The 11,698-nt window shown below is 45.0% G+C and overlaps 1 protein-coding gene across 1 annotated transcript; it reads left to right on the top strand.

The window, feature by feature from the left end:
- Nucleotides 1–6,203: 6,203 nt before the first annotated feature.
- On the top strand, nucleotides 6,204–8,100 carry LOC132387501 (probable G-protein coupled receptor 139; the record flags this gene model as incomplete). The annotated part of the gene is made up of 2 exons (XM_059959872.1): nucleotides 6,204–6,305; nucleotides 7,653–8,100. Coding segments are annotated over exons 1-2 (515 nt in total), but the record flags the coding sequence as incomplete, so codon positions are not given.
- Nucleotides 8,101–11,698: the final 3,598 nt, after the last annotated feature.

Genomic DNA, 11,698 nt, shown 5'->3' with positions numbered 1-11,698 from the left:
TTCTGTTTGAGTATCCTGTGACCACCACTTTTGGATGTCCCGTAGCTGAATTCGGGTTGCTACCACTTGTGTTGAAAGGATATTCGTTGAAGATCACTGTCGGTGATACTTCGTGTGTGGAGTGGAACAACTTTGGAGATTAAGCCTACTGCTATTGTTATTTTGTATTGCTGTCGTGGAAATTGTGGAATATCAGCGTAATTGCCTTGTCACAGCATACGCCTTTTGGATTACAAATCTCTCTCTCTTACCAACAGCAGCAACCTCGTTCATTGAACTGAAGTTTCTCACATGCGATCATAAGACTGGATCATTTCACCTCCTAAGCTTGAAGAAGTTTGGGAATATTACTTACTCACCTATATATACGGATGTACTCCGCTAGCCTGCTTGATTGGTTTGGTTTTATATTACTTTATTTCGTAAATACGAATATAATAGTGTGTGTAACTGAAGATTCAGACTCCAGGTGTGTTCCATTTCTGCTGGTGCTTTTAACCCGTTACGGGGTACATAACACCTGGAAAAATAGAACGCCTAAAGCACAATACAGGCCCTTATGCCCACAAAGCTGTACTGCACGTGTCCTTACTTTAGAATTTACCTAGGGTTACCCATAGCCCTGTATTCTTCAAAGTTCTATTTATCAATCCAGAAGTCCCATAAACGATTCTATCGTATCCGCCTCCACCACCGCGTTCAACGTACTCACCACTCTTTGCGTAAAAATACCCCTGACATCTCCTCCGTACCTACTTCCAAGCACCTTAAACCTGTGTTCTCTCGTGTTAGACATTTCAGCCCTGGGAAAGACTCTCTGACTACCCACAATATCAAAGCTTCTCATCATCAAATACACCTCTGTTATGTCACCTCTCATTCTTCGTCGCTCCAATGAGAAAAGGCCGAGTCCACTCAATCTATTCTCATAAGGCATGCCCACCCAAACCAGGTAACATCCTTGCAAATATTCTCGGCACCCTTTCTATAGCTTCCACACCCTTCCTGTAGTGAGGCAGCCAGAATTGAGCACAGTACTCCAAGTGGGGTCTGACCGGTGTCCTATATATCTGCAACGCTTTGAGCGTCCGATAGTCTCGGACCTCGAGAACCCTCTGATCCTCCACACAGCCAAGAGTCTTACCATTAATACTCTATTCTGCCATCATATTTGACTAACGAAAAATAAACCGCTTCACACGTATCTGGGTTGAACACCATCTGCCACTTCTCAGCCCTGTTTTGCATCCTATCAATATCCCGCTATAACCTCGGACAGCCCTCCACATTATCCGCAACACGTACAACATTTGTGTCATCAGAAAACTTACTTACCCATCCCTCCGCTTCCACTTTCTGGATCATTGGGACCTCTCCTGGCGCAGGTGTGACATGTACCAAACGGACAGGTTGCACTTAAATCCGAAGGGAACCGATATCATGGCGGGAATGTTTGCTAAGGCTATTGGGGGGAGTTTAATCCAGAATTTCTGCGGCGTGGGAACCCAGCTGAAGTGACGGAGGAATGGGAGGTTGGCTGACAAATAGTGAAAGCTTGGAGACACTGCGAATGAGAGGATAGGCAGGTGATAGAGAAGGAACGCGCATATACCGATGGTTTGAGATGTGTCTATTTTAACGCGAGGAGTATTATGAATAAAGCGGATGAACTTAGAGCGTGGATCAGCACTTTGAGTTATTATGTTGCGGCCATTGCAGAGACTTGGGTGGTGCAGGTGCAGGGATGGCTACTTCAATTACCAGGTTTTAATTGTTTCAGAAAGAATAGGGAGGGAGGCATGAGGCGAGGGCGTAGCATTGCTGATCAGAGATAGTGTCATGGCTGCAGAAAGTGAGGAAGTCATGGAGTAGTTGTCTACGGCGTCTCTGTGAGTGGAAGTTAGGAATAGAAAGAGGTCAATAACTCTATTGGATGTATTTATAGACCATCCAATAGTAATAGGGCCATCGAGGAGCAGTTAGGGAACAGATTCTGGAAAGGAGTAATAATAACAGGTTTGTTGTGGTGGGGGTTCTTAATTTCAAAAATATTGGTTGGCTTCCACCTAGAGCGAGCGGTTTAGATGGGGTACAGTTTGTTAGGTGTGTTCTGAAAGTTTCGTATCTCGATATGGACTTGATCTGATATTCGAAAACGAACCTGATCAGGTGTCAGGTCTCAGTGTGGGAGAGCATTGTGAAGATAGTGATCACAATTCTATCTCTTTTGCTATGGCATTGGAGAGGGTTAGGAACAAACAAGTTAGGGAAACTTTTAATTGAACGTAAGGGGATATATGAAGCTATCAGGCTGGAACTGGTAAGTATAAATTGCACACTGATGTTCTCAGGGAAACGTACGGAAGAAATGAAGCAAATGTTCAGGGGAAATTTGCGTGGGGTTCTGAGTAGGTACGTTCCAATGAGACATGGAAAGGATGGTAGGGTACAAGATCCGTGATGTACAAAAGCCGTTGTAAATCTAGTCAAGAAGAAAAGAAGAGCTTACGAAAGGTTCCAAAAACTGGATAATGATAGGAATCTAGAAAATTATAAGGAGAGCAGGAAGGAGCTTGAATGAAATTAGGAGAGCTAGAAGGAGCCACAAGAAGGCCTTGGCTGACACGATTAAGTAAAACCCCACGATGCTCTACAGGTATGTGAAGACACCGATGATAACACGTGAAAGAATAGGACCTACCAAGTGTGCAGTGGGAGAGTGTGTATGGAACTGGAGGAAATAGCGGAGGTATTTAATGAATTCTTTACTTCAGCATTCACTATGTAAAAGGATCCTGGCGACTGTAGGAACGACTTGCAGTGGACTGAAAAGGTTGAGCGTGTAGATATTAAGGAAAAGGAAGTGCTGGAGCTTTTCGACAGCATCAAGTTGTTGAAGTCACTGGGGCCGGACGGGATGTACCCAGCCTACTGTGGGAAGCTAGACAAGAGACTACTGAGCCTCTGGCAATGATCTTTGCATCATAAATGAGGATGGGAGAGGTTCTGGAGGCTTGGAAGTTTCCGGATGTTGTTCCCTTATTCAAGAAAGGGAGAGATAGTCCAGGAGACAATGGGCCAGTGAGTCTTACTTCAGTGCTTGGTGAGTTGGTGGAGATGATCCTGAGAGGCAGGTTTTATGAACATTTGGAGAGGCATAATATAATTGGGAATCGGCAGCATGGCTTTGTCAAAGACCATTTTTTGAGGATGTGACTAAACACATTGATGAAGGAAGGAAGAAGATGCAGTGAATATTGATTTTAGCAAGGCATTTGATAAGGTACCCCATGCAAGGCTTATTGAGAAAGTAAGGAGGCATGGGATCCAAGGGGACATTGCTTTGTTGATCCAGAACTGGTTTGCTCACCAAAGACAAAGAGTGGTTGTAGACGGATCGTATTCTACATAGAAGCCCAGTAGTGTTCGACTACTACCAGTGGTGTGCCTCAGGTATCTGTTCTAGGAACCCCTACGCTTTGTGATTTTTATAAATAACCTAGATGGGGAAGTGGAGGGATGGGTTAGCAAATCTGCTGATGACACAATGATTGGGTTGTTGTGGATAGTGTGAAGGACTATCAGAGGTTAAAACGGGACATCGATAGGATGCAAAACTGAGCTGAGAAGTGACACATGCAGTTCAACACAGATAAGTGTGAGGTGGCTCATTTTGGTTGATCAAATATGATGGCAGAAAATAGCATTAATGGTAAGACTCTTGGCAGTGTGGAGGATCAGAGGGATCTTGGGGTCTGAGTCCAAAGGACACTCAAAGCTGCTATGCAGGTTGACTTTGTAGTTAAGAAGGCATACGGTGTATTGGACTTCGTCAGTCATGGGATTCAGTTTAAGAGCCGAGAGGTAATGTTGCAGCTATATAGGACCCTGGTCAGACGCCTCTTGGAGTACTGAGCTCAGTCCTGGTCGCCTCACTACAGGAAGGACTTGGAAACAATAGAAACGATGGAAAGGAGATTTGCAAGGATGTTGCCTGGATTGGGGAGCATGCCTTATGAGAATAGGTTGAATGAACTCAGCCTTTTCCCCCTGGAACGATAGAGGATGACAGGTGACCTGATAGAGGTGTACAAGATAATGAGACGAAATTAATCGTGTGGATAGTCAGGGGCTTTTTCCCAGGGCTGAAAAGGCTAAGGTGCTTGGAAGCAGGTACAGGGATAACTTTTTTACGCAGAGTGTGGTGAGTGAGTAGAATGGTCTGTCAGCGGCGGTGGTCTTTTAAGAGACTCCTGGATGTCTACATAGAGCTCAGAAAAATAGAGGCTATGGGTAAAGCCTTGGTAGTTTTCAGGTAGGGACATGTTCAACATAGGTTTGTGGGCACACATTTTGCTGTAGGGTTTCTATATTCTAAGTTCTGTTATATGTTATTGCATCATGACCTTTCCCGGCAGTGTGTCAGGTCTTCGGAATGTATTGAAAATCAAGTTATCAATCTGCATTGCCACCTCCATTAATGTCTGATCTTCCATGTGTTTTCTACATTAGCACTCTCGAGATCCCTGTCACTCTTTATGAATATCCCAGCCCTGCTCATCCACGGAATGTAATCAGCAGGGAGTTTATTATTGACCCATGTCTGCCCTTCGCTGTCGATCTGTCAAACTGATCAATTTCATCCCATAACCAATAGCACATGTGCTTATTACTTCACCGAGTGTCTAGACACAGTGAAAACTCTTCTTGTGAGCTATTCAGTTCAGACCACACGTACATCGATGTAGCACGTCAGCGCAAAAAGTAAATAAAACAGATTATACAATGTTTTGATATATTTAAAGTGAAAATGAAGTTTAAAATGTCGAATATGTAAGTACAACGATCTATCTCTCTATTAACAACTCTACCAATTGTCTTTGCTGGTAAAAATGTGATGAATGCAGATGCCCTGTCGGTATGATTCGGGGGTCATGTGCACGTGATTGAATTACTTTGCTTCATACCGGTGCGCCACATGATGGGAGCCGGTTTACCATGTGATAGAGTGCGATCTGATGCACAGACAACATTCCGGAGGAACTCAGCAGGTCAGGCAGCATCTGTGGAAATGAATAAACAGTTAACGTTTCAGGCCGCACTGTAGAAAAGTGGGAGAGTCCCGATGGACGGGGGTTTGGGGAGACAAACTAGAAGGTTGTAGGTGAAGCTATATGATTGAGGTTGGGGCACGAAGTGTAGCTGGACGGTAATAGGTGGAAAAGACAAAGGCCTGGAGACGTAGGAACCTGATCGGAGTGGAGAGTGGATGGGCATCAGCGGGATGTGATCCGCCACAGAGGAGAAGGGTAAAAGGCCAGAGTGGGAAAATTAAGTGGACGGAAATACTGGAAGATGGAGATATCCAACTTCATGCTGTAAGATTGGACGTTACGCAAACGGAATATAAGGTGTCAGACCTCCAGCCTGAGAGGCCCTCATCGTGGCAGAAGAAGAAGAAGATGTGTTGTGACATGTCGCACCGGGAATGGGGATAAGTATTGAAATGGATGGCCACTGATACATTCGGCTTTCTGTTGACGGAGCTGCTGTACTCGACGGAGCGTTAATGAACTTGAAGGAGGGTCTCGGCCAGGACGTGAACTGTGATTTCATTTCCAGAGATGTTGCCTGATCTGTTGAGATCATCCAGCATTTTGTGTGTGTTGCAATTAATATGATTTAATGGTTTGCATGTGTTCATTATCTTTGTAGGCATCGATATTATATTAGTTTAAGAGTTTTCGCTATATTCCTGTATTGTACAATCAACATATACATATTATGCATTAAAACATATTCTTATTGGATGATCTATAAGAAAGACACTTCCCAGGGTCAAACAGAGCAGCCCAATGACAGTACGACATTGGTCTTTGATGGCAAAGTCTATAGAGGCTAGGAATGGACAAGATCAACAATACGAGCTTGAACCCCAGAGCTGAGCATGGGAGTGTTACACAATAACATGCACGGACTTCTCGCACCGTCAGTTCTTCATCTTTCAGATTTTGCAATTTCATGTCAAGTTATGCATTCCTCATCACGATTGGGATTTTACTTAAATTACATCATGTTTATTTTTACCCCAGCTGTTGGAAGACACGTCAGCCCTGTGTAGTATTGAACATTCAGTGTGCTGGAGCGAGTATAAATGAATGACCGTGGAGATTCATCACCTCAGAGTTTCTTCAGCGAGATCGCGGGCAGCTGGAAGAGAGGCTGAATCTCATAGAGCATGCTTGAAACATTTTACATCGTGCGAAAGATATGGTACATGATCATTGCCGTTATCGGTGTTCCTGGTAAGAACAGAGGCGAACTAACATTTGCGGTTCTGTTTGCGTGGTCCTCGGACTCGTTCAGTTACCGATAGTGTTGTGATGCCGGTGTATCGGTGAATGTGGTGCAGACTTTGTGACAAAATTCTGTCCTCATTCAGAAGTTCCCTTGCAGTTTAATCCGCGGTCTCGTCCGAAACTAAATCGGCAGTTGAAACAGATGTAGAGTGAAAGACCAGGGAGATGGATTCATGTTGTAACGCTGCAGTCAAAGTAAACTCCAGTCATTTACTGTGCTCGGCACATTTACGGGTTTGTTGGTGTTATTCGTTTCAATGAAGCAACATGTTTGAATTCAAATTTAAGGGTATCCCTCTCTGTGTTAGTGATTGTTGCAGGTTTGAAGGCGAACGCAGGAAGCGAAACCCTGATGAAATTTCGAGGAAAGCGCTAGATATAATTTCCGTTCTGACGAAGGGTCTCGGCCCGAAACGTCGACAGTGCTTTTGCTTATAGATTCTGCCTGGCCTACTGTGATCCACCATCATTTTGTGTTTGCTGTTTGAATTTCTAGCATCTACAGATTTCTTCTTGTCTGAGATATGATTTCTGATTTGAACTCCGAACTATCGTGAGTCTGGAAAGTTCAATTAAGGGTCTGTGTGGTTTGACAGTACCAGGGTTTGTTTCCACGCCCTATGAATCGTGTAGTGAAGAGGCAGTTAAGAGCTAACCCAGCAGTGCCCGTTACAGTTCAGACGGGGTAAGGTTCATGCGACACTCCGCCCAGGAAGAAAAAAAATACTTCGAAGTATTTAGAATAACGCTGCAGTAGTCTGGAGCAACCCCTGAAGGAGGCAGATGCTTTGAAGTATCCATATTGTTATTCGATTGGATGGTTTAAGCATTAACGTGCAAGCTATCTGAAAGTTCAGAAGTCAGGTAAAATCTTCCAAAGCGAAAATTTAAGCTTTCTGACATTGACAAATTCTGAAGGAATTGCAGAATATTAAACAAGCGAGACTGAGGTATGCAGACGGATGAAATAAACCTGCTTTCCGCATCGTGCCTTGGACATGGAGAGAGTCCGAGAGGCCGGGTGTCCACTGTATGGGGAGAGTGTCAGAACATGGGTGACGGGAACGGGACAGTCCTCCACAAACACTGCTCCTCTTCCAGTACCGAGCACCGCACCCGTTCGCCCAGCACGCATCCGTGTGGGCATCTCCGGAAACCGCCTTACACCTTTTAAACCTCCAGAAATGAGTAGCACGAACAGTTTGATAGTTCTGTATTTCCGGATTGGCTGTGCCACGAGACCCACGGAATAGCGGGACACTAACTCACTCATTATTTTTGCTGCTTCCCCAGTGAATTTAGTGGCGATTGTGATCCTGTCCCGTGGCAAATGCGGCATTTCCACCTGCACAACTCGCTACCTGATGGCCATGGCAATGGCGGATCTACTAACCATCAGCTTTGAACTCATATTATGGCGGGTCAGTTATTACTACTTCCCCGGGACCTTACTGGATATCACCCCCGTGTGCAGTGTGATCTCTGCCTTGGGATTTGCAGCCATGGACTGTTCTGTCTGGTTCACCGTCATGTTTACATTTGATCGGTTTGTCGCCATCTGTTGTCAGAAACGGAAAGCAAAGTATTGCACGGGGAAAACTGCGGTTGTGGTTCTGACAACAACCGGCATTCTGTTCTGTTTTAAAAATTTGCCCGACTTCTTTAGATATCGTCCTATGAAAGTGGTTGGCAATATACCCTGGGATTGTATTCCAAAGCCAGGATACTATACGGATCCCGGGTGGGTGGGATATAACTGGTTTTCTACCGTTCTAACGCCATTACTTCCATTCATGTTGATACTACTGTTAAACGCTCTGACAGTCAGACACATTTTAGTGACGAGTCGCGTCCGTAAGAGGCTGAGGGGTCAGAACAAGGCGGAGAACCGCAGTGACCCGGAGATGGAGAGCAGGAGGAGGTCTGTGATCTTACTTCTCTCCATCTCCGGAAGTTTCATCATCCTGTGGTTGGTGGATGTTACCGAATTCCTTTATTACATAATTGCTGGATTGGATCCAAATAATTACAACGATTCGCAAAACATATTTGAACAGTTCGGATACATGCTGATGATATTAAGTTGCTGCACAAACACATTTATTTATGGGGTAACTCAGTCCAAGTTCAAAGAGCAGTTCATCAGCGCAGCGAAATATCCACTCATGTCAGTTATTCAAATAATTAATAAACAAAATATCTAAGTGTTTCTCAGAAGCTGTGGCCATGTTTTCCATCTTAACACCACAGAAATGGCATGATCGGAGAACGTGGCAGCGGGGAGAATGAATCTGGTTTAGAGCCCGAGAGACACAGCATGGGATCAGACACCTAGGGCTCAGCAACCTGCGACCTCCAACTCGTACCAATGATTAAACTAATCCTTCCTTTTATTTTTATTTTTTTCAACTTATTCCCGGTATCCTCACCGCCACACCCCTTTCAATAATGATAGAGGGGGTTAGGATCTGAAGACATCGGCAGAAATGCATCTCACTCGATTGTCTGTCTTTTGCATAAGAAGGCAATGGGAAGAGAAGGTCAACAGTCCACACGAGCTTACAGAAAACCTTACACTTGTCCTTCGCATTAAATAAACCTGTCCCGGAGAAATCCTCTACACGACAGAACACATGAATTCTGTTCACAATGGAGGAAAATTCGGTACAAATTCTCAACGTCTACTCTGCTAAGTCATCTTACCGCCTGATGTCTGATAAATATCCACCCGAATAATCTGCATGCTGAATTCCCTCTGGATTCACTCCACTACAACCGCACGTCTATTAATATTTTTATTGTTTTCAGCTAAAACCAGTAAAACTTGAAATGCGGAGATGGGCAAGCACACTCGTTTCTCTATTGCTGAGAACTTTGCGACTATTCTCGTGGTGTTTAGTATTTGCATAAAGATAACCTTTTTGGCCGATCTGTTTAATATTGTTCTGTGCTGACTTTGGGATGAAACTAGTTATAGATATTACAATTGGGACAATGTATACATTGTTCTTGTGCCCGAGACTTTCTATTTCCTCTATGAAGTCAGTATATATTTGGTGTTTTTCACTAATTGATTTTTGTAAGTTAGAAACAGAGAATGCATGCAAAACCTATAGCAGAGCTGTAGGACAAAGCTGAGCCGAGCACGTCCTTACGTTAGAAATCACCTAGGGTTGCCTTAACCATCTATTATTCTCAGCTCCATGGACTGTTTAGGACTGTCTTAAAAGGCCCTATCATATTTGCTCCCACCATCGCAGTTGGCAGCCTATTCCACGCACTCACCACACTCTGCGTAAAATACTTACCCCGGACATCTCCTCTGTACCTTCTATCAAGCACATTAAAACTGTACTCTCGTGTTAGCCATTCCAGCCTATTCTCATAAGGCATGCTCCCCAATTCAGGCAACATCCTTGTAAATCTCCTGTGCACCCTTTCTATGGTTTCGACATCCTTCCTGCAGTGAGGCTATCAGAACTGAGTACAATACTCCAAGTGGGGTCTGGCCAGAGTCCAATATAGCTGAAACGTTACCTGTGGGCCCCTAAATTCAATTCCACGATTGATGGAGGCCAATTGCACCGCATGTTTTCTTAACCACAGAATCAATCTGCGCAGCAGCTTTGAGTGTCCTATTGAGTGACAAGTTTTTTTTTAATTGAATGTGTTGGGCGTTCATTCTGTACTTTTGATTTTTTTTGTTTGTGTAAGCCACCTGGTCCTGTGTCTCCAAAAGGAGCCAATCTATTTCTGAGAAGTGTTCTCCGACTTTAAGCCAGATGTTGGACACCAGGTCTGCTCCGATCGAGTGGATTCCTCATGTTCATCCACTGGTTAAAGTTTTCTTCAAAGATGATAACATCTTCGTATTCATGGGTTGAGCTTCCATTTCAGTTCAGTGGCGTGTACTTCCTACCGGAATATTCGCACGGAGTGTTGAATCCTGCTTTCCTTGATGAAAATATATCCTTAGAAGGTTTACTGCGAGTGGGAAAGAGGGAATTGAACACCCTGTCTGAGTGTGCGCAGCTCCCTCCAGATTTTGTACCCTGCCGCCCTCCCACAGTGAGCTCACCTTCTCCGTCTTCCCCTTTCTCCACACGCCTCGACATCCTCTCACTCCTCCCTCTGTTCGCTTCGTTTCTCCTCCCACCCTAATGCTCCCCCTCCTTCCTCATCTCCCTCTCTATCATCTCACCCCCGCATTCTCACACTCTATCACTTCCTTTCTCCCATTTCTGTCTACATGAACCACCACCACCCCGACCTTTACAGACTGACTCAGAAATTCTCCCCGCGTTCATTCCAGGATAGCATCTCGTCTATTTAAATGTGCGACGGTGAAAGAGGCACGATTGTCAATAAGATAAATAAATCAGAACTTGCAGGCTTTCAGAGCTAGATTGGGAAGACAGAGCGGCATTGAGAAAATCAGAGAGAAACGTGCTTACAGAGGACAGAGGGACCAGAGAGGCAGGCAGGGTGGTTGTTGGGTGGGTGGATGGGTGAGAGAGAAAAGGGTGAGAGACAGACAGAGAGACAGTGAGAGGTTGAGAGAGCCAGAGAGAGAGAGAGAGAGAGAGAGAGAGAGAGAGAGAGAGAGAGAGAGAGAGAGAGAGAGAGGAAGAGGGTGCATGTATAAGAGAGAGAGAGAGAGAGAGACAAGCGGAGATTGTGCAAAACATCGGGACCGAGAGACAGAATCGGAGGAAGAGAAGTTGGGGAGAGAAAGACGGATACCGGGGGAGAGGGATAAGGAAAGTAGGAGGGTTGAAGATATGGGAGCAAGAAACTGGGGTGGATAAAAGAATGAAGGAAAGAGAGAGACTGGAAAGAGAGCCGCAGAATGAACTGAGAGAGACTGGGAAGAAAGAGACCGTGGGAGAGAAAGATTGGGGAAGCCAGACTAAGGGGAAAAGTACTGGAGGAGAGAGACTGCGGGGAAAGAAAGCGCGGGGAGAGAGACGGCGGAGGTTGATACTGATGAGACAGAGTGGGCAACAGAGACAGGGGAGAGAGAAACTTGGGAAAGAGAGTCTCCTAGAGTGACTGGTAAAAGCGGGGCTGGGTTAATGACACTGGAGGAGAGTGACAGGTGGAGAGAGAGAGACTGTGGCGAGAGACTGGGGAGAAAGTGTGGAAGAGAGACTATGGGTACTATAGACTGACAGGAAAGAGACTGCGTGCAGAGAGACCAGATGGGAGAAGGAGGAGATAGGGACTGGAGGAGTGAGACTGGGAGGGAAATTGGGGAATGGGGGACATGGGGAATGAAAGATACAGAGTTGAGAGAGGAAGCGAGTGGTTGAGAGAGAGAGAGAGACAATGGAATGAGA

Source organism: Hypanus sabinus, unplaced genomic scaffold (genome assembly GCF_030144855.1).
Source record: "Hypanus sabinus isolate sHypSab1 unplaced genomic scaffold, sHypSab1.hap1 scaffold_1920, whole genome shotgun sequence".
In the NCBI taxonomy this organism is placed as follows: Eukaryota; Metazoa; Chordata; class Chondrichthyes; order Myliobatiformes; family Dasyatidae; genus Hypanus; species Hypanus sabinus.
Note: the sequence above shows the minus strand (reverse complement) of the source record. Positions and strands in the feature narration are given on the sequence as shown.